This window comes from Siphateles boraxobius, unplaced genomic scaffold, assembly GCF_051911475.1.
Source record: "Siphateles boraxobius isolate OS27281-9 unplaced genomic scaffold, OSU_SipBor_1 48, whole genome shotgun sequence".
NCBI lineage: Eukaryota > Metazoa > Chordata > Actinopteri > Cypriniformes > Leuciscidae > Siphateles > Siphateles boraxobius.
In genome coordinates, this window is record NW_027509119.1 from 3,016,063 (window position 1) to 3,031,088 (window position 15,026).

General features: G+C 37.4%; 2 protein-coding genes across 4 annotated transcripts in view; both read right to left on the bottom strand.

Moving 5' to 3' along the window:
- csnk2a2a (casein kinase 2, alpha prime polypeptide a) overlaps nt 1-6,243 on the bottom strand; it is a 27,129-nt gene extending 20,886 nt beyond the window's left edge. Inside the window, exons 1-5 of one of the 2 annotated variants that reach the window (XM_077201598.1) lie at nt 5,344-6,236; nt 4,057-4,168; nt 3,402-3,503; nt 1,081-1,131; nt 45-104 (exon numbers count right to left, since the gene is read on the bottom strand). In XM_077201598.1, coding sequence (XP_077057713.1) covers nt 45-104; nt 1,081-1,131; nt 3,402-3,503; nt 4,057-4,168; nt 5,344-5,444 — 426 coding nt within the window. In that variant the 5' untranslated portion in view covers nt 5,445-6,236. Of the gene's footprint in view, nt 1-44; nt 105-1,080; nt 1,132-3,401; nt 3,504-4,056; nt 4,169-5,343 lie in introns of both variants that reach the window. The other variant, XM_077201597.1, reaches the window with a different exon arrangement.
- Nucleotides 6,244-7,234: 991 nt separating this feature from the next.
- Nucleotides 7,235-13,455, bottom strand: znf319a (zinc finger protein 319a). 2 transcript variants are annotated; one of them, XM_077201601.1, is made up of 2 exons: nt 13,261-13,455; nt 7,235-11,793 (listed from the first exon to the last, which is right to left on the bottom strand). In XM_077201601.1, the coding sequence occupies exon 2, from the start codon at nt 11,539-11,541 to the stop codon at nt 9,781-9,783; it is 1,761 nt and encodes a 586-aa protein (XP_077057716.1). In that variant the 5' UTR covers nt 11,542-11,793; nt 13,261-13,455; the 3' UTR covers nt 7,235-9,780. The 2 variants fall into 2 exon arrangements, with proteins under 2 accessions (XP_077057716.1, XP_077057715.1); XM_077201600.1 differs by having other exon boundaries at nt 13,288-13,436.
- Between the last annotated feature and the right edge of the window lie 1,571 nt (nt 13,456-15,026).

Sequence of the window (15,026 nt, forward strand, 5' to 3'; positions counted from 1 at the left end):
TGTTGAAAACACATGAAAGAGTAATCTTACTTCAGCATGCTCACCTTGAGAAGTTCATACAAGTAAAACCGGATATCAAAGTCTGTTAGTCTCTGATAGAGATCCTAAAAAAAATCAGAACAACATCAAGTGAGACATTAAATGGCTCATGAGCAACTGTTTGGATAAATTTATCGACAGAAAACTAATCATTGTTAGATAGCTCAACACAGTTAGTCTTATTATTGGAATCTTCTTGTTTTATTGGTTTTACCACTAGTAACATGCCTGTATCCAAAAACACATTTTTGTCACTAACAGGATAATCAGAAAGAGCTTTATTTGTAGAAACAGTAATGTAGCATTTTCATCACCATACAATGTTTTTAAATTAGTTGCATGCCATTGAGCAACACAAGTCATCCAGCTTTTATTAATATGATATTCTGATATCAATCTAGCTTACTGCAATGTTTAACAAGTGCCTCATAGCAGCCACTGAACGAAAGCAGTGTAACATTAACAACTTTCAACACACTCAAAAGTATTTTAAGCATGATTGTTTTGACCAAGTAAAACAGCGCTGCGTTTTCCCACAGTTTTAAATCCTCAAATATTGAATAATTAATGAATAATTAATTCAATTATTGTATATTTAATGAAATGAAGAAGACTAAAGCTAATCAGGCACACAAAGTCTGTTGGCCAGAACTTTTGTTTCATAAATGCGTTTAGGCTTAGCATTTATAATAAATATTGTTTATATATTTTTCTTCTACACTTCAATTTTGTCCCGGTGCTACTTATTTTCGAGAAAATACGGTTATTGAACTATAAAAAATGTAAATTACTATATAGTATTTTTTAAATAAATAATAACTAATCAAACTTACTTTTATTTGTTTACCCGCATGTCATGTGACCTTTAACTGACATCAGAGAACAGTGAATGTGTTGTTAAATTCTTGCAATATTAACTTAAAAGTCTCATGGAGAACATCAAGCAACTATTTTAGGTCAAAGTGGCTCATCTGACCAATTTTTATTTTTGAAAATCCTCAGTTTAACAAGTTTGATAGTTTTAGTAATTAAAAGTGGTACCTTGAAATCCGTGTTATTGATGAACTCAAACACAAGGGCTGGCGTTCTAGACTGTGGAATACCAAAACATAAAGAAAAATAAGAAAGGGGGGAAAAAACACTTAAACAGGATAAGAAAAATGATAACCAATGCAAATTTAAGCTGGAATGCATAAACTCAAAAATAGACACCGCCTTTTGGTTTCCTTGATTAAAGGGTCACTCCACCCATTTGCATTAAGCTTTCCATTGTTAGAAACACAGTTATACTATTGAATGGTCGTGCAACACTCTCTCATTTTCCCCTGAGACGAGAGAAATCCTCTATTTACCTTTTTCACTTCCTCCTACAATGACGCAAAAATCGTCATTTTACGTCATTGTAGGAGGAAGTGTAAGACAGGGGGATTGCTGTAAAGACTACAAGCACTAGATCTCACCCTTTCAAACCCGCCCATAGGGGGCTGGACCTAATGCGCTAACAGACCAATCAAAGATCTGTGCCGGTGCGTTTGATTTCACTGGCAGAAACTTTTTGAAAATATGGACGAAGGTACTGAATACGCAGACGGATGCATTATGGAGGATTGGGATTACACATAGTGTCAGCCATCTTTTTTGGAAGGTAAGCTAGCAGGCTCTTGTTCTGTGGAGAAAGCTGAGTAGTAACTTTAGGGGTTACCGTCCTCTTTTTTCCCAGATATGTCTGGCCGTCAATGTCCGGGATTCAGCTTTTGCTTTCTGCGGTCGCCATTCATTGTTTACATGGACAGATTTTGTTTCAATCTAACTGAATTCATTCTGATTGGTGAATCTGAATGTAGTGTTTACATGAACGCTAAACAAGCGATCGGTTGATGTGCGTTTTAACATTGCTAAGAAAATTCCCGCTCCTCCGTGAGAGATACGAGACCGGTGCGTCTCACAGGTGTCGCTCATCAGTAATCACGCCACCGGCCTCGCGTCGTACTCCACACGGCCTTCACCCGTCCTGCTCGCCACAATTGAACATGATGAATGGCGACTGTAGAACGCAAAAGCCGAATCCCGGACATGTTGGGCGATCTCGAAACACATTTTCGGGCAGACTCACGGAGACTCACTAGTAGCCTAGACTTGTTGTTTAACTACTGCGCTCTGTTACCGGTAGGCGTGGCCTCCTAGGGCAGCGAAGCAAGTGCATTCTGGGAGTTGTTGTCTTTCATCCACATAAGCTAAAAATACATTTTCTGTCTTTTCTCAGTCTAGAAAGCTCCAAATTCAAAAATAATTTCACATTTCTTCTACATATATTACCCATTTTAAATACACATTCATCTTTCCAGAGGTGGAGTGACCCTTTAAGCATTTTGACCTGAATCAACCCTAATATTATAATTGGACTGTTGATTAATATCATACAACAGTTGTGTCCCAAAGGACACATTACACATTATGCACTATGTACCTTTGTCGTCTAGTATGAGTTTATTTTGTCATTCAACACTAGATTCTGGTACACAAGTGTTCAACATTACACACTTTGTTTTTCTCAGTTAAACAAGTGCATCATCTACGTTTTCTTTTTGGATTTTTCGACATTAACACAAGATTCACACTTTATACTATAAAATTACATAGTATAAAGTAAAAATAACCCACCTAATGTGTTAAATAGACCTGAGAAAACTAAACTCTTACTGGTAGATAAAAGCCTTATAAAATTTGGCAAAATATTTAACCCTCTGGTGTTACCACCCCTATCTTACTGAAAGCAAATTTTTTTGTTTTAGATATCCTCAAATTTGGATTTTCTCACAGTTTTAGAGTAAAACATGTTTTGGAAATTATTAGTTTGATTTAATGTGATTTCATTTAGTGCATTTTTCAAAATTATAACCTTAAAGTTCTATCTACTTTTGTTTAGTTTCACTTTAATTAAAAAAAAAAAAAATTCTGCCCAAGTGTAATCTTTAAAAAAGAGACCAAACTTCAGTCTGTGCTCCAAAGCATTCAAGATTTATGACAGTTCAAGTTGCTCTAAAAGTGGCTAACAGGTCATAAATGGATCATAGATTTTCCGTAGAAATAATTTAGTACCATAAAATCCACTAAAGATACAAAATGTTAAACGAAAAACATTATCGCACTAAAATATAGTACATTCATTTAATTGAAATTGTCATTTTTGACACGAGCAACAACAGAGGGTTAATAAAACGCTTTGAGAATCGTGTCACAAAATTTGATTGCATCATCATTTCTAGACACCGTTTCTGTGCTTTATATCCATTAAAATTATACAAAAACAGTATACATTTGAGACTAATTTAGCAAAAACATACTGAAAGAGCAACATTTACCACAGGGTCCTTCACTGTGTCTACAAGACGAATGATGTTGGTTCCTCCTCGTAAGTTCTCCAGAATTTTGATCTCACGCTTAATCTTCTTCTTCTTAACAGGCTTTTAAGGGTAAATATTAACAAATTTAAGGGTTAGCACACACAAAAATTAAAATTCCAAAAAATTAATTTCCCTCATCTATGAAACAAAGAACAGATTTTTAATAATTCTCCAATCATTTTTGTCCATCCACTGACATTCTATGTATTCAACATTTTTAATCTAATCAAAAGTCAATCCATTTCTTAACCGTTCTATTCCGTGATGATCGGGCCCAGCCGGTACGGATATGGTTTCATTTCCCACTGTGGGGCTGATCGCTTTATATGAATAGAGTTAATATAGTATTTTATTCACATATAGACATACATCAAGCACATTAAATAGGCTAAACTCAGCTATGTATGTTTGCCCCACAAAAACAAACGCCATTGGTTTCTGTTTACCATATTTAATGTGCTTTTATGCATGCGTGTTAATTACACAATTTCAATAGATGGAACAACATGAGGGTGAGTATATGATTACAAAATGTTTATTTTTGGGTGAACTTATCCCTTTGCTTCTTCCTGATGTTCAGACATTCACATGATGAGAGAGCAGGCGTTCTTACCTTCAGTATTTTAACAACTACTCTGTCATTGCTGTTGATGTTGATGGCCTCAAACACTTCACTGTATTTGCCTCTTCCGAGCTTCCGCACAAGCTGGTAGTCATCCTGATTGCTGAATCAGAGTAAGCAAGTTATACATAAAATTGTGCAGAATTACCCAAACATGAAAACATTTTCAACAAGTACTGTGGTAACACCATGACTTTTTGACATATGATGTACCACATTTATGTTTTTATTGCCATAGTACCAGGGTGTTTCAGGCATATTATCATAGGGAGGGTATGGCAAGCAATTTTACTTTTAATCATTCCCAGGATTAATATCAACAATTCAATTTTCACTCGCTAAAATGTTAATTCTTGATATCAGGAATGGGATTCTTACTAGTAACAATAGCAATTTTGATATCAAGAATTAAATTTCAACTAGTAAAAACGATATTTCTTGATATCTGCAATTGTATTTTCACTAGTTAAATCTCACCATTGGCTGCCATTCAAATTCAATTGTTGATATCAAGATTTGATTTCATTCTTACTAGTTCAAATTTCAGTTTCACATATCAGAAATACAATTCTTACAGGTAAAAATCATTTTAGATATAAATAATTCCCTGTTAATAGTAAAAATATAAATTCCTGATATCAAGAACTCAATTTTCAGTTGAAATTTTAATTCTTTTGATATCTGTAAATGTATTTCAACATGTTACAATTGTTATTTCTGATATCAATAATTAGGAGGGTAATTTGACTAGTGACAAATGAAATTATTGATTTAAAAAGTGAAACTTTTTCCTAGTAGCAATTCAATCGTTGATATAAAGAAAACAGACATTTTCACTAGTAACCACGTAATTATTGATATTTAAAGATTTTTACTAGTAGGAATTATATTTCTGAAATATGAAATCAGAATATCAGCTAGTAAGAAATCAAAACATGATATCAACAATTGAATTTGAATGGCAGCCTGTGGTGGCATTAAACTAGTGAAAATACAATTACAGATATCAAGAATTAGTTTTTACTAGAACCTTTAAGACAGACCTGTGCTGCACATGTTGCACTTTCCTTTTTTGAGGTGATTCCAATCATATTTAAGGCAATTCAAAACCAGCATTGTGGCATCTGAAGCCTTTTAGCTTAATTATTCATCGGTCTTAAAATATCGGCCAAATTTTATCGGGCCGATAACGATGAACGTATATCGGCTGATACCAATATATCGCGCATCCCTAACTTTTTCCAAAATTGCATTCACACTATTATCTCTGTAAGTTACCTCCAGCTAGGCACATGTGCTTCATAGTCCCAGTACTCCTTGCTCTTCACAGTGTTGGCATCAGCATACACCCGTGCTTTACTGCTCACCGGACCGGGCATGGCGGGCTTGGCCAGTCGATACGCCTTCTTCCCTCCACCTAAAACTACGAGACTCTCCAAACGACCGCAAGTCGACCGTCTCAGTCGTGAAACACTGCAAAAAGTATTGTGGTACCCTAAAACACTACAGCAAGCCGCTTCAATGCGATCTCTCGCGAGCAATTGTGATTGACAGCTGCTCAGCGGCGGCGCGCATGACCTCGCTCTGACGCCCGCGCCACTAAAAGCCAAAGCAAAAAGCAGAGAGCGTCCGAAACGGTGCAGAAACCAGTTTGTTTTCTGACGGACCGCCAGTTTATATAAAAAAAACTAAAGTAAGGATTTCATGACCAGCCTAATCAGATGTGTCCGTTTGTAACGTTAAATAAAATTAAAAACAATACCTGTCGAGCCCACCGAATGTAGCTATGCGGTTAAACGGAACATAAACAACGTGAAGCAGCCAAATTGATCGATTATCTCGGAGTGTGAATAAAGTTTGATCATCACTGTTTATTATAATATGCATTACAGCGGTTCAGCAGCCTCACTTTAAAACCGTTCCCTCTGTATAACGGCGCTAAGCTAGCGATATCGATGGATGGCTTTAATTGGCCACTACCACTTCGACACGCGCGTCTCCAGATTTTCGATTAATCTTCAAATTGAGAGTTTTAATTCATCCCAGTGATCCAGCAATTACACCCAGTAAGTGATCGAGGGATCCGCTGACAGGTAGGCGGATATCAGCCCTAGGATAGCAACACTCCTGGCGAATTTTGCTATCGCTTCTTAGATGGAGTCACCGGAAATACAGTGTGGACTTCCGCTGCCTTTTTCAAAATAAAAGCCCCCGAATTGTAGCTGTGTCGCCTTTACATACTTTTTAAATTGCCTTTACAGGGACTTTAAAGAACACCAACTGAATGTTTAAAATGTGGAATTCTAAAATTTGCAATACTACTTATATTTTAATCCAATAATTTGTTTGTATTGATTGTAAGTAGTGCTGTCAAAATAATTAATCGCAATTAATCACATCTAACATAAAAGTATATATAATATACATACATATATGTAGGCTACACACATATATACACTGTATATATACACACACACACATAAATAGACATATACATACATATTATACATACACACACTTATATGTAAGCAAACTTTTATGTTAGACGCAATTAATAACGATTAATCAATTTGACAGCACTAAAATGCACTAACACACCAAATGCCACATTACACCAGTTATACTATTTACCTGTAATGCATGTCGTATACAGAGTTGGATACTTTTTACATATTACTAGAACATTTCAATTATATTCTGGGAGGAAAAAACCTGTTACAAAACGTGTACATCATATTGGTCTAACAATAACAAATGTTAATGTACCATGTAATTGTTTCAGTAAAAAAACAACAACAAAAAAACATGAGTATATTAAAAATGAAGCTGAATTATTATTCCCACTATATTGCTCACTTTTAAATCAACGTTACATGGCCTGCAGTCATTTTGACCATTTGGTTCACAAATAATTACAACGGGTTATCTATGTTTACAAACATTTAATTTGTAAATGCCTTGTAGTTATGACATGCTTTGTGATAATGGGGGGAAACAACACATTATGGCATATTTACAACTCGAGTCTCTTCACTACCTTATCTAGAAACACAGACGTTTAAAGGGACATACAGGAGGTGCTAGATGGTGGAAAAACCTGTTTTTGCTCAAATACAAAAAAATAAATTATTCAATTCAACATCAAGAATATTGCTTCACAAGCAACAACAACATTCAGTCTCTGCATTTAATGCACATGAAAATAAGAGTACACAAATCTGTAACAGAACAAACAATACTGACACATAAGCCATTAACGTTAATAAGGCTTTCAGAGGCATCGAAAGGGAAAAATAAATGTTTGCAATGTTACATTCAAGCTGTTAGGATCATACAATGTATCATTATCAATATGGATTTAATTATTATTTAGACACTGCATCGTAGGAGGTTTTTACTACTTGACTACTACTTAATACTGTGTTGGATACTTTTAAAGATATTACCTGTATGTGTACACTTGAATTTGTCTCAAATGATTAATTACAAAAGCTGCTGATTGCCTGCAGTGTAATTTTGCGTCCAAATCTGCATTTTCTTTGCAGTTTAATAAAAAAAAAAAAAAAAAAGGTTATATTGTCAACTGATCCAATAAGGCAAGCACAAAATAAAATGCTAACTGATTTATGGCATATTGTTTCTAAAGCAGAAATCAAACAAAGAATCTGTGGCAGAGAAACTGTACAAGTTGTATGTGGCAAAAGAATAATCCACTAAAACAAAAACAACAACGTATCCTCAAAAGAGGAAACAATCACATACGCACAGTCTACAGTATGAAGAAACACAAACAGATACTAAATCCTAGCACTGTACTCGTGTCGAAGCGATACAAAACATCCATGTATATGTATATATATATAACTTTACAAATTCTACAGCATTGTTTAGCTAACGCAACACCATCTGTTTGCAATCTGCAAACAAAAATACTTCATTGTTTTTCTCAGTTGCCTGGCAGTTAATAAGTAACTGTAAAGCTTTGTCCTACTGTAAATATAATTGCTTGCAAACTCATTAGATATGATTTGAAATGCACAAGAGAAAAAGAATGGCTAATATTTTTTTTTTGTGTGTGTGTGTGTGTGTGTGTGTGTGTGTGTGTGTGTGTTTAGTCATTTGCCTACAAGTTAGCATGACAGATTACAACAAACTGTATAAATTGTTTAGGCTAATCATGCATACATATACCCTGTTACATCATGGGTTAGGTGATGGGAGTTATACATTACGAATACATACAATCACTACTGTATATTGTCCAGATGACCACACAGTGTTCAAGTTCATGGAAACATGATATGGAGAGCACTGGAAGAAAGGCAGTTAATTTTGAAAGTTACAAGGCCAAAAAATTAGGAAGAAACAATGAAACATCTAGTTGCGGTCAATCACATGGCGTACCAATTGAAGTCGTTTTGGAAAAGCAGGTCACTGACATTCTCCTCTTATATTACTAGATATACTGGATTTTAGACACAAAGCAGAACTCAAACCACATATTTTCTTTGTTGGAAACACCAGTCTTTAGTATGAGTTGCACATGAGACAAAATTGTTCTTTTTTTACAAGCTTATTTATGAGTTGCGCCCATTTACGTGTTTGTTTCTGTTCGTCAGAGCGTAAATGAGGCAAAGTCTTATAGAGTAGATGCGATGTTGCCAATCTCTACACAGAAGTACATCAAGACTTTAATGGGATAGTTCACCTAAAAATTAAAAATAGCCCATGATTTACTCACCCTCAAGCCATCCTAGGTGTTTATCACTTTCTTCTTTCAGACGAATACAATCAGAGATATATTCAAAAATGTCCTGGCTCTTCCAAGCTTTATAATGGCAGTGAATAATGTTTCAGTTTTGAAGTCCATAAAAGTGCATCTATCCATCATAAACGAACTCCGCACGGCTCCAGGTTAATAAATACTTTCTGAAGCAAAGTGATGCGTTTATGTAAGAAAAATATCCATATTTAAAACTTTGTAAAGCAAAATATTACCGATTCCACTTAAGTGTAAAGCGCAACTTATGCGAGTAATGCGACGCACTGCTGATATTTACAGTATCCCATCACGCACTACGCTTCTTCTGACGTCACAAGTTGTGCTTTAGGTGTAAGTAGAGACTGCGTATGTTTGTTTGGCCAGAAGCTAGTTATTTTGCTTATAAAGTTTTAAATATGAATATTTTTCTTACACAAATGCATCACTTCGCTTTAGAAGGCCTTTATTAACCCCCCGAGCCATGTGGAGTACTTTTATGATGGATAGATGCACTTTTATGATGGATAGATGCACTTTTATGATGGATAGATGCACTTTTATGATGGATAGATGCTTTTTTATGATGGATAGATGCACTTTTATGATGGACAGATGCACTTTTATGATGGATAGATGCACTTTTATGATGGATAGATACACTTTTATGGACTTCAAAACAGAAACGCCATTCACTGCCGTTATAAAGCTTGGAAGAGCCAGGACATTTTTTAATATAACTCTGTATTCGTCTGAAAAAAGGAAGTCATATACACCTAGGACGGCTTGAAGGTGAGTAAATCATGGGCTAATTTTCATTTTTGGGTGAACTATCCCTTTAAAAAGCTAACACCATGTACCAGTCCAACAAGTACTGCAATTGGATACGTAAAACATACAATGTACATGTAAGAAATATCGCTATTGCGTGTATTTTCGCTCACAGCAGCCGGTCACTACTCTATGCATGATGACGCTGGATAACCTCCTCCTTCTGCAGTGTGTTGAACTGTGTGTTCCTGAAGGGCACCAAGCTCTCCGAAACACTCTCCGCACCAAACACACTTGAACTGGGCTTCACGCGAGTGAACGATGCCATGCTTCGCCAAGTGTTCGCGCTGTTTAAACCCCTTGTCGCATGTGGGACACTTGAAGGGTTTCTCTCCGGTATGGACTCTCCGATGTCTCTGCAACTCGGACGAGTATTTAAAGCGCCTCTCGCAGTCGGCGCACTTCATGGGTTTCTCGCGAGCCGGGTCGCAACGGTGCTGCACGAAATCAGACGAGGACTGGAAGCGTCTGCCGCAAAGCGAACACTTGAGCGGCTTTTCGGTGCAGTGCGAGTTCTGGTGACGTTGTAACGTCGAGGACTTTTTATAGCCCTTCCCGCACACGTCGCACTTGTAGGGCTTCTCCACGGCGTTGGATCCGGAGTTCGACTCCGTGCACTTGTGCCTCAGAAGCTCTCCAGATTGTCTGAAGCCCTTTTGGCAAGCTGCGCATTTAAATAGACTCTCGATCCCATGGACATGCTGGTGATACAGCAAATGGGAAGGCTGAAGGAAACCCTTGTCGCATTGGTTGCACTTGAAAGGCCGATCGGCGGGGTTTTTATGCGTACGACGGTGGCGCACAAGCGCATACTGTTGTTTAAAGCTCATCTGACACTCTTCACACTGGAAAGGTCGCTCTTCTGAGTGTGTGCGCTCGTGTTGCCGAAGATCTGACGGGCGTTTGAAGCTTTTCCCGCATGCGGTGCATCGAAACGGTCGTTCTCCGACCGGCTGGCACTGATGGTGCAACAGCTCGGAAGACTCCTTGAAATGAAGCTCGCATAGATTACACTTGAAGAGATGCTCGCCGGAGTGAGCGTACATGTGGCGTACGAGATGCTGCCTGTGCTTGAAGGTCTTCTCGCAAACAGCGCATTTATAAGGGCGATCGGCGCTGTGAGTGCGCTGGTGATGTGCCAGATGAGAAGCCTGACTGAACGTCTTATCGCAGGTATCACACTTGTAGGGTTTCTCCCCCGTGTGCACTCTTTCGTGACGCGAGAGTTCGGAAAGGTGACGAAACGCCTTATTGCACACGGAGCATTTATAAGGACGATCCGAGTCTTGAAAAGCGGTCGTTGACGAGGAACCCATGGCTGCTCCGTCACTGGATGTCTCCGCAGTTGAAGGTTGCTGAGGGTTAGAAGACGAGGAATCTGGCCGGTATGTTTTTTCACATATCGAGCACTTCATTGGATTGTTTCCAGTGCTGTGTTCGTTATGATGTTGCGCCAGGGAAGTGAGAAGCGAGAATCCCATTTTGCATACGCCGCACACAAACGGCTTCTGCTCGACCTGGACACACTGATGCTCTAGGAGATCCGTGGCTTGATTGAATATCTTCATGCACTGTGTGCATTGGAAAGAACGGTCCTGGTTAACCATGCATTGGTGCTCGTGAGGATTGGCCAAGTGAGAAATATCATGGCCACATGCTCCACATTTGTGGCCACCTTCACTGCCCACCTGTAGTTGAGGTGGAGGATGCTGTTGTGCATGTTGGCCGTGTTGAGACTGTTGTAACGCAGGATCCGCTTGTAGGACTATCCCATAAGCGCCCGTGCCCAATGCATTCTCAGCCCCCTGTAAAAGAGGATGCCCGACGGGGGGAGCGGCCACTGCATGTTGCTGTTGCCATGCTTCGGTCATTCTTCCACTGTACATGTATGAATTCTGCTTTCAGGAATCAGCACTTGCACCAAAATGCACCAAAAACGTTCCAACAGGTGATGGTCAGTTAATTGGAAAAGTCATGTATGATGCTAAAATGGGCTTGTAGAGGAGTTTTGGGTGAACTTGTTCATCATTGTGTGACGGATCGATAAGGTGAATTTTTTTAATGTTAAATACCAATCTGAGGGAAACGTCTGAAATTTTTTTCCTGCAAACTATACAGAATTGTCTCCAATTGCATACCTGTAACGAGAGAAAAAAACAGTGTGTCATTACATAAAGCAGCTCATTCATGCAAGAATTACTCAAGACTCCCGCATTTTTGGGAAAAAATAATTTCCATGCATTATCCAATTACTGGATAAAGAATTTTATAACTCCTAACATGGGTACGATCAAATTGCATCAGTGGTTATCAACCAGGGGGCCTCGGCAAACATACAAAGGGGCCCACAAGGTGAATTTGAAATAAAATCTTACAAAATAATGATTAAATTAAATTGTTCCCAACCTGTATGAGTTTCTTTCTTCTGTTGAACACAAAAGATGATATATTAAAGAATGTTGGTAACCAGACAGTTGTTGACTTGCATAGTATTTTTCACAAAAAAAATACCATAGGAGTCAATGAGGCCATAAACATTTTGGTTTCTGACATTCTTCAAAATATCTTCTTTTGTGTTCAACAGAAGAAAGAAATTCATACAGGTTTGGAACAACATGAGGGCAAGTAATTGACTAAATTATAATTTTTGGGAGAACTATCCATTTAAATTGTCTAAAACCGCGCTCAATCAGGGACATTCATTTATTGCATGGATGAAAAACATAACGCGTTTAAAATCCATAAACACAGTTAAATTCCTTATACACTTTCCATTACTTTTTACATTTGGATAAATTTCTCTGATCTTTCCAGGTTTTCCATGACTCTAAATACAGAGACCCTTAATACTGTTAATAATGATTCTGAAAAAGACTTTAGTAGGCGCCCTTACTAGTTTTTACAACACCAATCATATGCATACACAGTATAATATATATATAGCCTATATCACACGAATACCACTGATGTGATCCTATCTGTAATTGACTTAAAATAGAAAACCATGATTCCCATTACAACATGCTCACACACTCTTAACAACATAAATCAATATATTGCTTTAAATGCATTATTAATACAACCCAAATAATCATGCCATGAAATACACACAATGTAAATCTGAAGTTAAAATACACGAATTGTAGAGCCCGACTGCCTGCTGGCCTGAAAAAAAAAATCGGAGAAATCCGGAATTCCCTTTGATCGTTTTAATTCTTTGGCCAGTGCAGAATACAAGCCATGCATTGGATATCAGAGATCCATATGCAAAGGCATATCGTAAGAAATGTCGTTATAACACCTCGCTTTATATTCGCAGTTTGTGTTAAAGAAAACTTCAGCTAGCTTTTGCTCGATGCAGCCAGAGCTAGCCAGCGATGCTAATGCTCTCCTCTATCAATCTGACCTTCTGCAATCGACACATTTACTGAGAATCACAAACAACACATGCAATAAAGACGTAATCTGCAACAATTCATAACGCGTCTGCAGATATGCATGCAAATGATACGCAAAGCCCCATGCAAGTGTGTGTTTACCAGCACGCTAAACTGTAGCTATTGCGTTAAAAGAGGCTCAGCCGCACCTCGCGGGCTTTAACCTACTTTGCGTCGCGTTTTCCCCTTCGATACCTTGTTATCCCGAAGATCCACACTTGTAATAAATATATGCAGGACGTTTTAAAGCAGGGAGAAAAAATTCGGGCGCTCCCCTGCCCATGGGATCACACAGAAGGCCCAAATAAACGTGACGCATCGGACCTCTACGACCAGCCCCTCGACGAAGAGATGGGCGGAATCAACGCGATGGAAAATCACTGATTTTATACCAGCGAAACTGTTCTGTCTGACCTTGTAAAGTAGCCTTATAATGTTAAAATAACAAAATAATCATGAAGTAAGTGTGTCTCCTTACAATGCGTTGCAACGTGCAGGTATTATGGACTGGTTTAGAGTAACGTTAAATAGCATGTGCAATATTGTATATTCTGAAATTTTGTCAATATTTTTTGTTCGCCTCCAGTTGTACTTGTAGCCTACATATATTAGCGTTACATGTGTGTAGATCCTATATCTCTATCTATTATATAGGTATATCTATCTATTAATGGTGTGTATCAATATCATTTCACAATAGCCTATATCGCAAAAATTCAACAATATGTAGCCTATCGTGGATAAAAGTATTGTGTAAGTATCTGTATAAGTTGTGTGGATAGTTCACTCAAAATACAAATTACTGTGTGAAAAAAATCTAGTTTTCAGAGTTTTAGTGTCAGTGGGCTACTACAATAAACTAATGAATATAATACATAATAATGCAATGAGGGAATAGTTGTGGGTCCTGATAATGCCAAATTTCTTGTTACCAGTAAAAAGTGGCAACATTATTTTAAATATATAGTCAGTGAAAGAGTGCAATCATATTCATCTAAAATAATTGTGTATTTTCAGCTTCAGAATCATGAATATTGTTATTCTGGTGTCTCTATTGTCCTGTGCTTTGGGATTCAGCACAGAGTCCAAGCCTATTCATTTATACAAAATACAAAATGTAGCATTTTAATTATAGATAATCTATCTATCTATCTATCTATCTATCTATCTATCTATCTATCTATCTATCTATCTATCTATCTATCTATCTATCTATCTATCTATCTATCTAAGTAACGTTCCCATAATATTTGCAAAAGGACAAATTAGAGAAAACATTCTCTAACATTTACATAGCCAAGAAAAAAATGTTTTTAAAACATGGACGTTTTGAGAACATTCAGAAATAACGTTTTCATAACTTAACGAGAACATTAGCTAAACATTCTTAGAACATATTTTTGTTAGCGAGGTGAATTTGAGTCCTTTTAAATACAGTCAGTCCACTTGGTGACCATTGCTAATTCCCCTGAGGAAGCTTCATCTTGAAGATGGAAGGACTGAAATGTGATTGAAACTCAAATCATGTGCAAATTCCACATTGTGAGTATTTTATCTTTAAACCTGCAGTGTACCAAAGAAAGACAGTCTTAAAAATGCAGTTTAAAACCACCGTTGTTTTCAACCGTCGCAAACATGTAACCAATCCTGTCACGTGTGGCCAAGCTTTTCTCCACCGACTTTCTATAATGTTCAAAGCGTTTCTAATGATGCTGATTATTAGAAAGCAGCAGTCTGACTCTGAGATGACAAACGGGAACATGGTTTGTGTAACATTAACAACACATTATTTAGCTGGCTTGTGAAAGCCAACTTACTGAAATCCTATTTAAACTTCTTCTTCTTCTTCTTCTTCTTCTTCTTCTTCTTCTTCTTCTTCTTCTTCTTCTTCTTCTTCTTCTTCTTCTTCTTCTTCTTCTTCTTCTTTTTCTAAC

Coding starts and splice junctions, on each gene's coding strand:
- znf319a (XM_077201601.1), bottom strand. CDS start 11,541: ATGTACAGTGGAAGAATGACCGAAGCATGGCAACAGCAACATGCAGTG.